Source organism: Lissotriton helveticus, chromosome 11 (assembly GCF_964261635.1).
Source record: "Lissotriton helveticus chromosome 11, aLisHel1.1, whole genome shotgun sequence".
Classification (NCBI taxonomy): Eukaryota; Metazoa; Chordata; class Amphibia; order Caudata; family Salamandridae; genus Lissotriton; species Lissotriton helveticus.
In genome coordinates, this window is record NC_136072.1 from 399,133,835 (window position 1) to 399,153,580 (window position 19,746).

Below are 19,746 nucleotides of genomic sequence, written 5' to 3' on the forward strand. Positions count from 1 at the left end.
GTTTCCGGTCCAGGGAAGACATGGCTTGGCAGTTCGGGCTGGACTGTTCCCATGAGGCACAGGGTCAGACTGATTTGCATATAGCCATGTCTGAACTGGGGTGGCAGAGTGGACTAAAGAACAGTGATGGATTAAACCCAGATCTTTTGACTGGGTGTGAGTGTTTGATTGATTCAGATGCTCCGTTCATCACCACCCCCTTTTGTACCGCTTTTGGCCGCCATAAGTGTGGCAGGGTATGCTCAGACGTGAGTCCCTTGCTCACTTTGCCACTGGATTCAAGCACGCCGGCTGAAGACGGCTGGAATGCCAGAAACCGGTCCTCGGAAGCTTGTTTCCGGTCCAGGGAAGACATGGCTTGGCAGTTCGGGCTGGACTGTTCCCATGAGGCACAGGGTCAGACTGATTTGCATATAGCCATGTCTGAACTGGGGTGGCAGAGTGGGCTAAAGAACGGTGATGGATTAAACCCAGATCTTTTGACTGGGTGTGAGTGTTTGACTGATTCAGATGCTCCGTTCATCACCACACCCTTTTGCACCGCTTTTGGCCGCCATAAGTGTGACAGGGTATGCTCAGATGTGAGTCCCTTGCTCACTTTGCCACTGGATTCAAGCAAGCCGGGCTGAAGACGGCTGGAATGCCAGAAACCGGTCCTCGGAAGTTTGTTTCCGGTCCAGGGAAGACATGGCTTGGCAGTTCGGGCTGGACTGTTCCCACGAGGCACAGGGTCAGACTGATTTGCATATAGCCATGTCTGAACTGGGGTGGCAGAATGGGCTAAAGAACGGTGATGGATTAACCCCAGATCTTTTGACTGGGTGTGAGTGTTTGATTGATTCAGATGCTCCGTTCATCACCACCCCCTTTTGTACCGTATCCTCCAATAAAAGCATCAACAGCATCCTCAGTATACTGAGGGGAAGTTCTCAGTGTCCTATAGGGTCAGTCCAGTCCTGAAAGGAGATCATTTATACAAGCAGACTGTGCATGTTTGGTGCTATGGGTCTGATGAACCAAAAGACAGATCACAGAAAGTGGTCACAAATTGCCAACTATACTTTTTATGACCTGTCTTTAATTTTGCATTGTAGCCAGTATGCCATCAGGTGCATCACAAAATGTTATGTTACAGGAAGTCGTAGAATGACCTGATTAGTAAATATTATCTAGTCAAGTCGCTATTTGCGACCACCTGTGATTGAAACCGCTGTGATGGAGGCCTGAAAGGAACTGCAGACCACCATTCATGCATTTTCATTCCCAAGCATGTTTTTAGAGCTGCCCTTGTTCCTTACAGGAACCGGTGCTGATCTAAAAAAAAAAAACAACAACAAAATAATTTTTCCATTTTAGAACACATCGAAGGCAGCACTCGGTGGGCCCCTGGACCACTTCTTGCTCTCCCCAAGGTCATCCAGCGAAGGGGAAGATGTCCGAAATGAGCGGCTTCACATTTGCGGTCCAGTTGCCCCCTTCTTTGGGGTGTAAGTAAATATTCAGTGGTTTGCAACTGTTAGTACATACAATGCTGAATCGCAAATAAGAGGGGGATACCTTTTCACTCCCTTCCTAGTTGTTATTCAATGTGGGTCGGTAAGCTCGTTTTTCGAGTCAGAAATGCTATGCCGACTTGCAATATTAGCAAACTAAAAACCAAGGGGCATATTGGCAAGAACCTCGTTAAAATTATCGCTGTTTTAGCGTCAGGAAACTGCAGCTAAAACGGCGATAATGGGCTTGCTAATATGTGTTATAGAATTCCAATAGAAGCCCAGATTAGATGTGCAGGACATCTAACCTGGGCTTCTATTGGAATTCTATAACGCATATTAACAAGCCCATTATCGCAGTTTTAGTGGCAGTTTCCTGCCGCTAAAACGACGATAATTTTAACGAGGTTCGTGCTAATATGCCCCCAAGATCCATTTTGGAGTAGCACGCCCTGTGACGCTGTGAATTTCTTTCGACAGAAAATGACCTGGTACATCAGGCCCCATATTCTTTAACTGAGATATTTTACGCAGCACTTAAGAAGCTACGGGGCATATTATCAAGAAACAGCGTTAACATTATCGCCCATTAGCGGCAGAAAACTGTCGCTAAAGTGGTGATAATGGACTTGATAATATGCCCTTGTGAATTCCCATTGAATTCTATGTTCTGGCTTTAACATGGGCTTCTATGGGCATTCTCCACGGCGTATTATTAAGCCCATTATTGCCGTTTTAGCTGCAGTTTTCTGCAGCTAAAGCGGCGATAATGTTAACGCCATGCTTGATAATATGCCCCTAAGTTTGATCATGTTAAAGCCTGTTTTAAATATGAGGGAACCTTTGGAAAACCTAGGGCCATATTATCATGAAAGGGCGATACATTATCGCTGCTTTTGTCGGCAAGAAACTGCCGCTAAAGCGGCGATAATGGGCTTGATAATATGCCCTTGTGAATTCCCATATAAGCCCAGGTTAACGCCAGAACCTGGGCATCTATGGGAATTCGCAAGGGCATATTATCAAGCCCATTATTGCCACTTTAGCGGCAGTTTCCTGCCGATAAAAGCGTTGATGATGTATGGCCCTTTCTTGATAATATGGCCCGCAATTCTACTCGTTCATGTTTAAAAGCAAGAGCGCAAGAAAAAATATCTGCTCCGCCATTAGTAAGATTCCTTATTATGCCGTTTACTGGCGACAAAATGTAACTACTATCACTTGCTGATGTACTAAAACAAAGAACAAAAGATAGCCTAGTGCAAAAATGTGTAACTACTCCTGACCTCTAGGTCTAGCTTCAGTTAACTCTTTTTGATAGCAAACCATTGCACTCGGGAAGTCTAAGAAGTTTCCTAGAGTTAAAGAAGTAATGGCTCCCCCACAAAAAAATAAAATAGAAGTCAACAGTTTGGAGGAGCAGGAACAGCCCTCCGATTATATGCTGTTCAATCTCGAGAGGAAAGTCAGAGCTGCTAATGGAATTTGTGAGAGTATCGATTTGGGCGGAGGACTACTGTAAGAGAATCAGGAAGACTTTGGAAAGAATAGTACGACTCCCGTTTAGAAATACTTCAAGGGGCAGATGTACAAGAAACTGATGCATATCTGCATTAGAGCAGAGATGTGTTAGTTTCCTTGTGCCGGGCAAAAAAAACCTTGCGCCACCATGGATGCGTCATATGCCACCATGGATGCATTGTATTTACAATACGGTGCACCATGGCTCAAGGAGAAACAGATGCGTCAGAAATGCATCTGTTGGTGCAAAAGTAGCGCATTGCTGGAGTAATGTCGAGAACACAACGCAACTCCAGCAATGCATGGGAGGCCTATACCTAATACATTACAGGCCAGATGTACGACGCGCAAAATAGTGCCTCGCAAATTGCGAATCTTTTGCGAGGAGCTATTTTCCATGTACAACAGTGTTTTGACCACTGTTTGCGATCCCCAATGGGGTCGCAAATTGCGATGCTCATTAACATTAATGAGCATCTCTCAATTTGCGAGCCCATTGGGAATGCCAGCCCTCCCAGGGATGGTGGCCTGCTGGGCTCAGCAGACCACCATGTCTGAGACTGCTTTTTAATAAAGCAGCTTTTTTTCTTTTAAATGCAGCCTGTTTTCCTTAAAGGAAAACGGGATGCATCTTAAAAAAGAAATGAAACTTTTTTGTTTCATTTTTTAAGAGCAGGCAGTGGTCCCTGGGACCGCTGCCTGCCCTTAAAAATATTTTGGGACACAGTCACAAAGTGGAAGGGGTCCCCAGGGGTCCCCTTCCAAATTGCGACTACAAAGAGGGTGGTAGTTTGCTAGTGTTCTGCAACCGCAATTGCAGTCACAAAACATTCGTACATTGATTTGCGGACGTAATTAGGAAGGGAACGCCCCTTTCCAAACTGCGACTCACAATTTCGAAATAGCAAGTCGCACATGAATTGCGACTCGCTATTTAGGAATTGTACATGGCCAAGACTGAAATTGCATGCGCAAACGGGTCGCAAACCTGTTTGCGCATGCGATTCTAGGTCGTACATCTTACCCTACGTCACTCCTTAAGCCTGCTCCAAGCAGGCGTAAGATTTTGACGCAGTGGCATCCTAGAAGTGGCGCAGTGAAATCTTGTAGATTTCACTGCGTCACTTCTACAAGGCTTTCCTGCGTGGGAACGCCCACCCTGCATACATACCCTGCATACATTACACCTAATGCAGGTATAATGTGATGCAGGGCTTTACAACGTGACGCATCTCCCTAGATGCGTCACGTTGTAAATTAGCCTCAGCCTGGCACATTGCTGGCACCACCACTGCGTTACAAAAAGTGATGCAACGGCGGCGCAAAAGTGTCACAAAGGACTTATAAATCTGTCCCCAGGAGTCAAATTCTGGAAGTCATTATTTTGAGACAGTGTGCGACGTGTGTTTTTTTCTTTTTTTTTGAGTTTGAAGTTTATTAAGGCATAAAGAAGAAAAGACAGTTCATGAAGAAACAATCAGAAGTTATAAAAACAATAAAACTCTCTTACATCAGAATAATAGTGATCAAAGAAAAAATGTGAAACAAAAACAATGGAATTTAAAATTGCAGAAATATTGAGGGTTGGGGGAAAAAACATGAGAAGCATACATCATAGAAGTGATAAAAAAGAAAAGAAATTAGGATGCATTAATAAAGTTACATATACTAAGATAAAAAACAGTTCACGGTGGTTTTTGAACTTCAACAGTACGTGGTGGAGAAAGGGGAGATGGTCTGGCAATTCTAGATAAATATTCGGTGAGGGGAAGCCATAGAAGGTCGCGTTTAATTGCTAGGGAAATAGGGGAGACAAAATTGGTGTCTAGGCGGTGATTAAAACAAACTGCATTCCACCATGCAGAGAAAGAAACATCCTTAGCCTGTTTCCAATGTGAGGTAATGTGATGGAAAGCAATGGCTATCAGGAGATCAAGTAGTTTGTGTTTATGGTGGGGTCCAGAAAGGTCAGGGGAAAGGGAGCCTAGGAAAACATGAAGGACAGAAAAGGGGAAAGTGAGTTTAAAAAGTTTTTGTATTTGAGACCAAACTAAATGCCAGAAATGGAGAATAGGAGGGCATTCAAAGAGCATGTGTTTCAAATCTGCCAAAGGGCAGGGACAGGACCAACAAGTGGGAGAAGTGTCTGGAGAAAGAAGACAAAATTACAGGAGTGTATAATGTACGATTATAGATAAAAAATAAGGTTTGGGTAGTATTGGCAGCTCTAGATGTACTCTGAATTTTAGACCAAACTTTATCCCAAAGAATGGTGGGCCAATTTTGAGACAAATCATCCTCCCATGCCAACTCAACTTTGGATTTAGTGCGTTCAACAGATGTTTGAAGGGATTTATAAAGAAAAGATGCAGATGGGGATTGGTCAAGAGCATTTGAGATGGATAGGTGAAGCATAGGAATAGCGTTGGTGGCAGGGAGAGAGGAAAGATATTGGGTAAGGGAGGGAAGAAGAGATAGGTATTGTTTGCGAGAAGCGGAAGGTAACGAAAATTGGGTTTGGAGTAAGTGGAAAGGGAGAGGGGAAGAGTCAGAGACGAGTTGAGAAACCCATTTTAAACCACGGGAATGCCAGGATTTCCAATACATTGAACGATTATGAATTTTAATAAGTTTATTATGCCAAATAGGTTGAGAAGAAGTAGAAGATGCGGAAGGGTAAGTGGATATCAAATATGGTTGAAGAAGAGAACGCGTATGAGAAATGATGGGAGATCGAAGGGAGGTGACGTCAGATGAGAAGGAAAGAACTTAATTGAATTCATAAGGATGAAGGAAAGATGATTCTAGTGTCAACCAAAGCGGAGGATAATACGACGTGTGTTTTTTTTCTGACCCTGGAATGTCCAAAGAGCCATTAAGGGAAGCAAGTAGTAAACGCAGAAGGGAAAATAAATCGGTACAGTTGGGTGGCTTCAGCGCACGCTCTGGAAAGCCATGACTCACCGTTTGTGTAAAAGAATGAATATGACGTTGCAACACCCACTGCTACCTACCAAGCACGCATTAAGGGTAGGGCATTTTGCGACAGCAATGAGCTTCCTCGCTCACTGTTATAATCACATATTAGTGGGGGGGGGGGTTTAACGAACATCGTAGGTATGCCTTTAGCTTTAACTGAAAGTTAACACAATTAATGTTGAGCGAAAATCAGCTACAGGCCTACTACTGATACGTAAGTCTCAATAAATAACACAAATATTGCACAGAACACATCACACGAACCACACACAGATACGGCCTGAGAAATAGACGTATCCTACTATAATGCCCAAATATGTGGGTATTAAGGAGATTCGAATAATATGACTCTTTTGATGTGGAATTTCAAGGTGGTCCAGGAAAGGCTCACTGGCAAACTGATAGGAGAACCTCTGAGTGTATATTGCTGTCTTTGGGGTCTGTAATGAGGTATAATCACAGTTCAAGACCCATCACTTTTGCTCAGTCACATTCCCCATCAATATTTTCCCATGCACCTTATCTCACGCTATAGCTCACAAGAAGCTTCATCGTACCTTAATAAACCACGGAAGCAGAGGGGTGTCTTCAAATAATGTTTCCATGTCGAGTGGGAAAATAAAGACATTGTGAATAGCGGACAACAGAGTGAAAGCTTCCAGTGTTCTGTTTGTCTCCTCGACCGTGTGGTTCACCAGCCCCTTCATCAGAAATACCACTGGTCTCTCGGGGTAAATCCTCGCAGCCGATTCCACTGCACAAGAAACCAGGGGCCTAGGTTCCAGGCGATCACTCGTCTCCAAGAAGATGATTCCAGTGCCTGGTTTCAGGATGTTTTCGAGCTTTTGAGGCTTGTTGGAGAACACAGGCAAGCACAGCAAGCAGCCCATATTCAGGCTAAGTCCGTAGAGAACCCCGCAGACAACGATAGACATGATGGAGAGGAGGAGGCCTGCAGCCTTCAGCATTGCTGGTGCTTGTCCCTTTTCAGATAATAGCTTCAATGATTGCTGAAGTCAACTGTTTGTCTTGGCCAGAAGATAAGTTCTTCAAGGGATCCTTGCTGCAGGTAGTCACATCTTACTTCGGAATCTGGGATAAAACAGTAATAAAATTCATGAGTCACAAGCCTACTAATGAATTGTTGTTCACTTCCTGGATATTTTGAGATCACTGCCATAAACTTCTCTGGCTTTGGACATTTCTTTGGCCTCTCGCGAACTATTTTAAGGACTGGACTGAACATTTGGGTCACAGGCAAAAATCACACATAAGCTGAGGGGACACAGTTGTGTTCAAGACTGGAGGTACTCAGGGACACTTAGGGAGCAGCAGAAAATAAATCGTAGGCACCTACCTATTTCAAGTTTGCAAAGAAGTAATGCCCCAGAACTGTGCCAGAATTTGAAGGACTGGAATATTTCATGAGGACCTCTTCAGAACCTCATTTAAATCACATGATTACCTAACATATTTGAAAGAATGTGCTGTAAAACGAATCTACAGACCCATTTTTTTAAATAAATTCTTGAGGGCGAAGCAACACAACCATTTCTATGGGAAGTAGGATGAATAACACTTCGCATATTATGGGACTGATAGTAAAAAAATGAATTCACAGGGATGATTTCTGGCCCTGATAACAAGTTGAGCATTATGTCAGGGTGCAAACTCTACATCTGTAATTAAAGGAACCATGTGGTAACATCCAGCCAGTAACATACGAGGTGAGGGCAGGGCAATAAGTTTATTTCGGTTCGTTGAAGCACAAAAGTACAGATACAAATATAAAAACGTAAATAGATGCAATCGATGCTGTTTGAAATAAAATCGGAACTATCAAGCGAATACATTTTTTTTACAAGTATTCGACCTTTGGTGTTTGGCATGTACCTGCTGTGGCAACCCTGTCAAACCTAAGCAAAACGTCCTGTGATGTGGAATAGAAAAGTCCATTGTGCCATTCGCGGATACAGGGCAGGTAACAAATTATTTTAGCCTTAGGCCAGCATATAACACTTGAGATAGACAGATTAAAATGCCTAATCATTTTTCTGGCAGTTTGTCATAAAACACAGTTAAAGTACACAATTTCATAAAATTATTGGGAGTGAAGGTGTCTTCAGTTAGCTGCATAGAGTTATAAAGGAAGTCTTAAAACAGGCCAAAATTATTTTACATCTTGAGTGATAACTGTGTGTTCAGTGCACTCTGGCCTCCTCTAGTATTTAAAGTGCTGTACAATCCGGGAGGGCACAGAGCCTTGTGAATGTCAGGGCATTGGATGTTGGCTCATATTTTGCTTAATCCTCCACACAATTAAAAAATATTTTGATACAGCAAAAACCAGGCTTTGGCTGAATCTGATTTTAACCCCTTTGCTGCGGCGGCAATTCCGCCGCAGCGCTAGGGGGCCGCGTGGCGCTCCCATGCTCGTGACGGAAGCGCTCAGTCACGAGCCTCGGGCGCGCTGTGCTTGTGACGAAGCAGTTCCGTCACGGCCCCGCCCGCTCAATAAAACGCGCCGCGCAGGCGCAAAATCAGTGCCGCACAGGCGCGGCGGCCGGGCCGTGACAGAACCGCATGGAAGGGGTTAAAATACAAAAGGTCTTTGCAAATTTCCTGACTCCTAGATTCTGACAAACATGGGCTAACAATTTTCTCCTTATTTTCCAGTAGGCTGGACAGAACAAAACATGCTCGTCTGATTGTTATTCCCACAGGAAGGGCATGCCAACCTGGCTGTCTTGTGAGTATTGACACATTTGGCGGTAAAGGAGGCAAGCCTTAGTGTACTGAAATGAAATTGAAGATAGAACGTCCGTGCTGCTGTGCTTCAATCTCATCAAGAAACTGTTTCATCTTAAATTCGTCCTTCATCAAAAGAATAGAATCAGACAGTGTTTCAAATGTAGGATGAGCCTGCAAGTGGGACATTTTACACTGCCTCTAGTTTCTCTTTAAAAATTGTTAGCTGAGGCAGCTACCTGCGGATCCCACATCCCATCATACCCAGTGTCTCTCTTACATACTTTATTCAGGGTATGCTTTCTGACCCAGGGAAGTCTAAGACTTCCTTTAACCCCTTCCATGCTGATGACGGCCCCCGGCCGTCATGCATCACGGTGGGCATGTGCTGATGACGGCTGGGGGCCGTCATGAACCCGCCCACTGTTTAAAAGTGCCGCACAGGTGCAGAATCGCGGCCGCGCCCAAGGGGTTAACCCTTCACGGAAGGAGTGGAGCTCAGGGTAGCTTAGATATGTCTCCAATAAAGGATACATACAATTACAAGTTAAACAACATTGAGGAGACAATAACTGTGCATATCCAATTTTTCGAAAATAAATCCACATGGTTCTCACATTATGTGGGGTTTAATTCACACATTTACTACCTCTTCTGAACAAGTGTTTAATGTGCCCCGGGACCAGTGTAAGGCATGATGAGAGGGAGGGGAATATAGAGAGAGGGAAGAGGAGAAGATTGTCTGACAGGAGGGAGCGGTTCACGTTCTGCCCGCTCCTTGCCTTTGGCTCTGATCTGGTATGTAGCTCAGTCCTTTCCAATGAGATTTTACCTGCCGGATTTCCCCAACAGAAAAATGTGGTCCTTTGTTTACAAATGGGACTTTTGCAAATGTTGTTACTAATATATTGCAAATGAGGAAATAAGGGTAACTAATTTCAAATAACTAATCTTGAGCCTATTACAAAGGAGCAAAGAATAGGTGAGAGGAACTGGTTCACTTCACCAATAATATGACAGATTTGTCTCTGAAAATTAACATATTTTTAGAGGTTATGATGATAAACTCTGTGTAAAGAGACTTCATTAAGATAGGTGCACCATACAAGGATTATAAGGAAGGGGAAAATAATCTTTATTGACACACCTCCCTTCATTAATATTTCTTGCAGAATCATGTCACATAGAGATTATTATCACGAGGTATTCGGCTGTACAATTTTTAATTTCGAAAGTAGAGAACATAAAAATGAAGGTGAGCTTCATTTTGTTTAAAATGTTGATCAGTAGGCTACATTGGTCAGACAACTTGGGCAATTATATGATTGATATTTTATTGTTTTAGGTCTACAGATGTCTGTACACCAAACTTAAAATGAACCTATTGGCATCATAGGAATACTGAAAGTAATGTTACAGTGGATTAAGAACACAGTATTAGATATCAAATACTGGAGGTATGTGAACACGGATATTAAAAGGGATAAAACATGTTTATGCTTTTGTCCTCTGTCTTCATGATAAAGGGTTGGTTTATCTCTTTCTAGAATGGATATAGGCAGGTAGAATGAGAATGTGGGAATTTACAAGAAATATTGAACCTTTAAAGGGGGATCTTAAATGTTCAATGAATAAATTGTTGTGGATCGGTTTTCTTTAAACTTTGTCAATCTGGCAAGAAGACGGCAATTGGTTGATATATTTTGTCTTAATCAATCAATCAATCAATCAGGCACATTTGTAAAGCGCGCTACTCACCCGCTAGGGTCTCAAGGCGCTAGGAGGGGAGGGGTCCGCTACTGCTCGAATAGCCAGGTCTTGAGTTGTTTCCTGAAGGAGAGATGGTCCTGGGTCAGTCGTAGGTGGATGGGGAGGGAGTTCTTATTATTTATTTCAGCCCTGATGATGTCCGCATAGGACGAAACACATCAGCTGATTTTAATTTGTGAATGTGCTGGTCTAAAATATATGTGGAAATGAACTGTGACCTTTAAAGTAAAAGAAGAAAGGGACTTGTTGAACAAGAACTTGTTGAAAAGAACTGTGATTTTGTTAAATTAAAGAAGACGAACATTTATTTTGGAATAACAATTTTCTGCCTATGGATTGGTTATTGAAAAGATTCCAAATATTGGCAAAATTTGTTTTCAGAGATTGTTGGGGTTCTTCTTGAGTGTAATTGTTTATTTCATTGCAAAGTGGCCCGAGGGTGGTGGACCACCAGGGTTGTAGCGCCTGTTCTCAAGTTGAAAGTTTACAAAGTGTTTCGAATAATTAACTTGTGCTCCATAGTGCCGAGGCCTTACCGCTGAGTGATTCTGCATTGAACACATGCGAAAGCAGGCTACAGCCAAGGTAATGTTTTCATCGTGTTGGTGAATGTTTTTGTTGCGTGTCCCTTCTCTAATGGACAGCTACTGGAGGAAGAGAGAGAGGATATGCAGGAAGAGTGTTAACATCTTTGGATTGTCCAGGGAAGCAGTAGTTGCTACTTGTTACATCTCTCCAGATATGTGGTCTTTGACATTGTTTTAGAATGAGAGCAAAAGCTCAATTCACCTTCACCCAGATCACAAGCCATCCCTGTATATGTGAAAATAAGGGATGCAATTCAGTTCCTGTCCACTCGAACATTTCACAGGGTCACTGGGGATACTGTGGTTATCTTACATGGAAAACAATCAAGCTGTTTGTGTCAGGTACTGAGATGCATTACCAGGTTAGTACACCAGTATATTGCTATGACACAGTCACTTATGAAAAGGCAATAGGAGGCAAGATGATTGCCATTGTCTACTTAGCTCATATATGAGGTGCCATTGATTACACCCACATAGCATTTCTGCCACCCCAACACACAGAACACAATTTCCAAAAAAGACACCACTGATCATAAGGGAGTTTCTCCAGTACTCCCCAGAAGGACTGTACAAGATTCTTGTAGCCTAATGTCTGTTGCAAAACATTGCCTTGTGACAAGGCAATCTTGTATACCTTATTCATCATCAACTATGGCCCCATCCAGGTTTCCTGAAAGGTCACAGAACAGAGGTCAGTGTTTATGGGTGCGTGGCCAGCTAGTATCCCCACATTTCCCCCCAACTGCTCGACAGTTTTCAGTCAACGATGAATGATGGATTATTACACCATCCACATATACCACACTGAGACGCTACTATTGCACAACCATGATGTTACAACCAAATCTGGAATAGTAAATGTTATATGCATCCGAAAAGGCGCCACTCATTTAGTGTTCATGACAAACAATCATTCCTCGACAATTGCCATTTGTTCCCAACTGTAATCTCATTTCAGTACACACACACACATCTTCATTTACAAATGTTACTATTACATATTTAGGTCTGGTGTTAGGCAAGACCTTTTGGTTTTTCAAAAATTATATCTATAATATATTTGGATGGGCTTACAGCAGCTCTCTTCATCAATTGGTCTGTTATTGTGTGATTTACATTCTGTTACTGCTCATTACAGAACAAGGCATGTGCCAATTGGTCAGCCTGATTCAGTCACTGACTGACTTCACTTTGAATGACTGCATTTAATTTTTTTCACAAGGAGCACATCTACACACAAGGCAGTTCCCTTCAGTGCCCTGTTTTTGCTTTATTGTTAATTTAGTGTAGCATTTGTGTTTTGAGCCTGACATGATAGTAGGACTCCGTTTATGGTGATGTGAGCATGGCCAGTTCCTGCCCTCTGCTAATGCAGTTGTAACTTCCTTTTAGAGTGGCCTTTATTTTTCCGACTGCTGACATTTCACAGCAGAACAGATTGTGCATATTTATAACTATTATTGATAAAGTTAGCCTCTTTTCAGTGTGCACACTATACAGCTCTGCAAAATTAATGCAACTAACACACTTCGAAGTGCGAGCATCACGAATAGCAGTGGCGACTCTCCAAAGATAGCAACGGCTACTACGGTAGTGGCAAAAACGAATGCAAAACAACGCCGCCAGCTGAAAAGAAAAGGGCGTAATCAGAAACTACTGCCACTCAATCAAGCACTGACTTATCCAATTTTCAGCAAACAGAGTTCGAATCTAATTATGGCTCGGAAAGAGGATGGCAGGCAAGAAAAAACGGCCCATTCAGGTAATCACCTTCAGACAGCAGCACCCCTCAATCTGGGTGACCAGCCAATAGAAACAAAGGAACAGCCTTCTAAGCAAGCTGAGACAGTCTCAGGGTCAGCAAGCAAAAAAACAACGAACGCAAGTGGCTCCGTCCCCCTTCTACATAACACCAGCTTTGAGCTAAATAGCCATGCAGGATTAGCTAGGCAACTTGAAATCACGGCTCAAGAAAAGTACTCTCCCCATGAGCACACCGGGCAGGCAACCGGGCTAAAAATCATTGGCTTCCCATCCGGAAATGTTGAAACGGTAAAGAGAAAGATCTGCACATCCCAGTTAGTGGCATTCTCACGCGGAGGGGAACCAAGCGTGGATAGCCCCCGACCAACCGTCTCAGCACTTTCTGCTTAGGCAAGATCAGATTCAACTGGGAATACCAACTTCAACAGCCGGAAACAAGGAAACAGTAAAGAGAAAGACCTGTACAACGCAGTTAGTGGCATTCTTGCCTGAGGGGAACCTAGCGAGGACAGCCCCCGACCAACCATCTCAGCCCTCTCTCCTCCGGCAAGATCGGAATCAACTGGGAATACCAACTTCAGAAAAAGGTCCCAACGACTTGTGTGTAGCTGTGCAACAAGACCAGAAAGTGTCTTACCGGCTATCCCAACAAAATATTGCTGCCAATCGACCAGGGTGAAGGGATAGCACAGCCTATTCACCAAATAATCAGACATTGTCCCAGAGTTACATATTGCTCAAACCAGAGTACCCTACACAGGTCTCCATGATCTGCTGAACCGAGGGAACATTCTAAAACTGCTCCGGGCCATTCCCACCTTGGCAGACCTGAACACTACAGATTTACTCGCAATTGAGTTCCTCCACGCAGATAATCCAGCTAAACCAGAAACAACAAGGGCATTATGGAAATCAGAGGCTATAGCGCAAAGAGTTTTAAACCATTATACCACCTTCAAAGACTGGGGCATTCAAATCAGCCCCTATCATCCTCCAGCTTATCCAGCACCGCTACTAAACATGAGCCCAAGGCCAGGATCACAAAAATGCTCACAGCCCTCTACCTCTGTATTAAGAGGGGCTCTTATTAAGAGGGGCAGAATCATCAAGTGGACGCAACTCCGGGCTCGCCGACCAATGCTTAAGAACAATAACCCTTGCGACAGCGACCCAATGACAAAACAACTACCCAGATCAGGGCAAAGAAACGCAGAAAGAATCAGCGATACGCCTTTGCGCGTGGAATGTAAATGGCTTGGCTTCAAAGATCCATGACTCAGATTTCCTTCAATATCTCAACAACTTTGACATCATTATGCTACAGGAAACATGGCTCACGGATCCATTACACATTCATGGATTCCGCTGCTTCGCTCGCCCTGCCACCAAGGGAAGCAAAATGGGCCACGACTCAGGGGGGCTGGCGACCTACATTTCAACAACATCCATACCAACAGCGGGGGCAACTGGGCCAGATACGGATGTAGCACTAGCAGTTAAACTCACTCTCCCTCGGGCAGAGGCAAACAATGAAGTAACCTTGTTCAAAGTATACATTCATCCAAAACGAACAGTAACTGATTCAGCAAAAATAACAGAACTAATAACTTCTTATGTATGCTGCACAGAAGCCTCAAATCTCATTCTATCAGGGGACATGAATTTATATCTAATGAGAACATCCGAGTCAAAGGAAATCTATCTTCAATCGTCATATTACAATTTACAATCACAGGGATCCTCTATGCATGGGCGGCCCAACAGGGTAAACCGACACTTCCTGGAAGTTCTAGAACACCTAAACCTCAGGGCCCTTAATGGAAGAACAGTCAATGACACTCCCCCAGCGGCAAGCTACCACACTGATCTAACAAGTTCGCTTTTAGATTATACATTTGTCAGCCTCCCGCTGTTTCGATATGTAACAGGCTTCAAAATGGGCGACATAGGGGATAGTGATCATCGTCCACAAGAGGCTACTTTAGCGGCAACGGTTGCGAATAGCATTCTCCCTGCTCTACAACTAGGCTCAAGTTACACATCCAATTACAAGAGGATCAAGTTCTCGATAGAAACCATAAAGTCCCTGACAGATACACCAATCAACCTTCTAACCACTCAACCACCTGGCAAGAACCAGATACATACCTGGGAATGCTTTACAATTAACCTCAGTATTTTAAAGGCAACAGACATAAAAAAAGGAGCTCTCTGGTACAGATACAACAGAATAAGTTAACCAGGAATCAAAGAGTACAATTAAAAGCACTTAAACGATCAATTAACAGCTTGATAAGATCTTTACGCCATGAACCTGGCAATACATTGCTCATATTTTACCTGCGGAAACAGAGAACCAAACTAAAGAGGCTGAAATGGAACATCGATAACAACAACGAACAGGACCTCTGGGTAAAACTTCTGCACAACATCAAGCCATAATGCCAGTGATCGCTTCTGGAAAACAGTAAACATGATAATACACCCAATCTAGGAGAATGATTGGTTGAGGAAGTCACTTCAAGATTACGTTTCACCCGAAGTCTTAGCCAATTATGGGAGTCTGCTATTTTACGAATTGGTGGACCGGGACCCAAAGGGACTAGAGATACCTTGGTGAGAATTCGCTTGGGTGGTTGGAGGACCGAGAATGCCACATCACGTTCCAGCAGCCCAGCCGGCAGGAAGAGCAGTAGCAGGTTCGATCTGCTTGGGCAAAGAGAATAATCCCACCCTGGCCTGTGTTCCCCACTTCACCAGGAGTAAAATTCCTGTGCCGACGAAAAGCAGGCCTGTTCCTGACTTCAAGAAATTGCATGAGTCCTGGAAGGCCAAGTTTCACAAGAGCAAAGCTGTAAGTAAGAAGTCTTGCACACGCCCCTGTCCTTTCAGCGTGACACAAAAGGGAGAACGATTCCAAGTCTTGCCCTCAGCTGAACTAGTGACCAGCAATCCCTGGGATGGTTGTCTGGAGGTCCTGCCAGCTGAGCCACCTTCCATTGCAGGCCCACAGAATCTCAATTCTGGGGGACCACTGAAAGAAATTAGTTTTGAGCAGAACAATGCAAAGAACACTTCACCAAGGAAGCCTGAGAACGGGCCTGTTGGACAGGACTTCAGGGCTGACCCCAATCCTGAACAATGTCGGAGTGACTGGTGCCCATGCCGCTGGTGCAAAACACAGCCTGCCTCTGAGGGTACCACTACAAGGAAGCAGTCTCTGTGCATTGCATGCAGTAACCAAAGACCCATCTGGGCGAATGTCTGCGTATGGCGCACTGACTCAGCGACCCAACTTGGCTTTTGGTCCCATGCCACGTCCCTCCATTCTTGCAGAGCAAGGTGCTGAGAGAAGAGGGCCGGGACGAGGACTCTCCTCCCTTTCTGTTGTGCCTCAGGAACTGGAGCCCATTGCAGCGAAAACACAATTGCACAGAACGGATGCTACATTGCAGGCCACAGAGGGAAGTCCGTCTGGTAACCAGACTAACAATGGTGCTCAGCCAACCAACCGGAGCACGGCAACATCTGCAAAGCCAACTCCGACTGGACCACTGAGTGCAGCTGATGGATCTTCATGTCGGAAGCCTGCTACTGTGCCCCTCTCGATTACTTCCATCGTAGATGGCCAGCTTCTGCAGGCAACCGACACAAGCCAGATATCGAGAGCAGATGTTGGCAACAGTGCAGCATATTTTGTCAGCGACCCATCGGCTTTGGCCAGCATTCTCTCCAACACAGGGCTGAACAGCAACACCTTTAGCAAAGGTGGCAAGTTTAGCATGGTCCAGCGGGTACCTGTGAGAGGGAAGGGTGCAAACTCCCTCTATTCAGTTGGAAGTAGTAGGGCCAGTGGAGTGTCTATTTGCCCTCCGCGTGCCAGTTTTGCACCAAGGGCCGATTTCAGCCGAATGTCTTATGTACCTAACCTTGGATGTGTTGATATTGATGTGAAGCGAACTCCTCATCAGGCCAAGCAGCACGGCTCCTCTGCTCTCCTAGACGTTGTCAGGCTCTCACCATTGACATCTGCTGGGAGGGTCCCAGACAAGAACCCTTACTCCTCGCATTTCAGATCTCTTCAGAAGAAATGCCATCTGATCTTTCCAAAAACACCTCAAGCTCTGGTCTTGGAAGCAGCTAGTAAGCTACAGAACCCGGAGCCCGCAGCAGCAAGCAACCAGGGACCCACCATCCAGGAGTCCTCCAGTCGTGTGAAGTGGTCTGATGGTGTGTCTCCCCAGTCTGCCTCCCAACACTCCCATGAGACTCCTGAAGATGAAGCGGCTGTTCCAATAGAAAAAGTCGCTGTCCATCTGTCTTTGGAGTCTGAAACCTACAATACTTGCCAGGATCTTGACGGGGATTCTGAAAAAGCAAAGGCACTCCTCCTCAAAGACATGGCTCATTTGCAGCACATTGAAAATCTCTCAAAACAGCTGCAGCAGGAAATTGAAGCCTATGCATCGCGGTTATTTCCAGATCTACCAATTCCCATAGATCGAACTGGGATACCAAACTCACCAGTACCCATGGCTGCTTCAAAGGACTTACATCATTGGGATGGGACAATATGCAACCAGCGCTCCTATGTGGAAATTCCTCAGCCCCCTTCCTCCATAGCTCACTGGCAGGGTCTCCAAAAAGGCCAAAAGGGTCCTGGATCCTCTAGTGTTGAGCCACAACCACCTCACGCTAGTGACTGTGATTTTAATCTCTCTGAACCCCATCCTCCTCACAGTGACCTGCCATTTTTGCACACTTCCCGAGCTGGCCTCGTCCCCTCTGTGCACACTGGTTTTCAAAGCATTGCCACTCATTCATCTCACTCTGGTATCATATTTCAAAACCACCCACTGTCTTACATTCCTGGCAACACTAACGCTGACTATCAGCCATTTCTATGCAATCCTGGCACCTTAAATACTGAACAACAACCCTTCCCTAGCTCCTCCATCGATGAGCCCCACCCGGGCACCCTGAATACTGTACATCTTTCTCTGTCTGTTCCTGCCACCATGAATACTGAACACTGTCCCTTACTTGGTGCCTCGTGTACAGAACCTACGGAAAACAGCTCTCTCCCAGGGGCTTCCGGTGTGGAACATCAATCTCCCCCTTACTCCTCAAGTCCTGAACATCAGTTCTGTTGGCCTAGTGTCTCTGTGCCAGGATTGGTTGGATCTGGCAATGTTCTGCAGACGAGCACCACCCCAACCTTCTCCTCACAGGGCTCCATCTGCTCTAACCTCCCAATCCATCTTTCAAAGGTTCCTGCCGGCAGTGCTGTTGCCTTAGGAGCCCCTTGGGTCCGGCCTGACGTCCCTCGACCTTCTCTGAAGCAGATGTTCCAGCACATCATGGTGTCTTTCCAGGAGGTGTGTTTGGATGATGAGTGTTGCTTCTATACATCCAAACCTGCTGCTCCTTGTGCTGATGCCACGCTTCATTCGGAAACCAGTTGCAAAAACCCATTGGCCACGAAGCTGGAGCTGGAGGAGGCCATGCACTTTAGTCCCATTAAATCAGCGAAGATCTGAGTTGTCCACACCAAGGACAGTGGCGCTTTTGCACGATGGAACTATTCATTAATTTGCTCAAGGGGGAAAAAGATGAATTTGATACATCTTGCTGAACAGACATTTTATCCTCTTATTTATATCTGAGCTCAAGCCATCAAACCCTTTCTTTACTGCAAAGGAAAACTTGGGCCTTGAATTTGAGGCCTGGTGGGCAGATCTTCAATCATCTGGATTCTCCTCCTCTTCTTTTTGTACCTGTAAAGTGTGTTATAATAATGGTAATAATACACCCGCACCACGGGGGCCTCATTCCTTCATATTAGAGGAAAATTGGGCAAGTTATCTAAAGTCTCATTTCAACAGCCAAAGAATCAATCGACCAACGCCGGTGCAGAACAAAGCAGCCAAGGGTGCAGACGACACAACCAATTGGAGCAGGGAAAGTGACAGCACCCTTACTGAACGCTCCGCTGCTGCTTCACGTCCAAGGGCAATTATTACACCCTAACTTGCCGGAGGAAAGCAACACAGGGACAAATGCTCACCTGCCGCTGATCAGCTTTCAATCAAAAAACAGATCGGGAAGGGAAGAAAGGAGGGAGTGCTTTGCTAATGCTTGTTAACATTTTAAATGATTAAAGGAATGCTAAATATTGTCTTCATACTACTAGGGTGCCATTCCTAACCTTGGACAGAGTGTTACCTTCACTCTCTCTCTCTTTAACTAATCAGATGTCTAATTTCAGGAAGGGGGCTTGGGGGGCAGCCGAGCCCGGGAGGTCTGACCCAGACAGTTTGGGAGGTGGAGGGGCGGGCCGACAGCGGCCATTTTTGTAAAGTTGTTTGGGCTACATGGGGAATAGCCCTAACGTAACCCAACTCATTTGATAGCCCAATGGCTATAGAGGGCTGGTACTACCTCTCCAAGCCACCATTTTAGGCGTTGGTGACCTGGTGGCTGGGAGTGTAATAGAATTTAGCTTTTTAGTAGTATTTAGCCTTTTTTTGTGAGGAGTTAGCTTTTCGAATGGGATTTAGTCAGAGTGGTTAGGATTATTATTATCAGGCGTACGTTGAACATGATGGCGAGGGACGATCACAGAGTTGTTGAGGTGGTACAGCTGCTCCATGAGGCCGGACGGCTTGAGCTGCTTGGGCCGGAAACCGTGCGCCCAGCGAGGTGCGCGTCCACTGGGGTGGCAGCTGCCGTCGCGGCCTGCTCATTCCCCAAGAGGGTGAAGCGTGGACAGGTGAGTGACCCATGCCGCATAAATGGTGTGCATGCAGTCCGGGGTGTTGTCAAGGAGCTGCAGTCTCTAGTGTGTGTTGAGGCTGAGGTAGAAGAGTCTGTGGGTGGGG

At 45.0% G+C, this 19,746-nt stretch overlaps 2 protein-coding genes across 2 annotated transcripts in view; one reads left to right on the top strand and one right to left on the bottom strand.

Moving 5' to 3' along the window:
- A4GNT (alpha-1,4-N-acetylglucosaminyltransferase) overlaps positions 1-6,961 on the bottom strand; it is a 176,068-nt gene extending 169,107 nt beyond the window's left edge. Inside the window, exon 1 of the mRNA XM_078667803.1 lies at positions 6,551-6,961. Within this exon, the coding sequence (XP_078523929.1) occupies positions 6,551-6,961 (411 nt within the window). The remainder of the gene's footprint in view (positions 1-6,550) is intronic.
- An 8,539-nt stretch (positions 6,962-15,500) lies between these two features.
- On the top strand, positions 15,501-18,465 carry LOC144790808 (uncharacterized; the record flags this gene model as incomplete). The annotated part of the gene is given in 2 exon segments (XM_078665488.1): positions 15,501-15,994; positions 15,996-18,465. Coding segments are annotated over 2 exon segments (2,904 nt in total), but the record flags the coding sequence as incomplete, so codon positions are not given.
- Between the last annotated feature and the right edge of the window lie 1,281 nt (positions 18,466-19,746).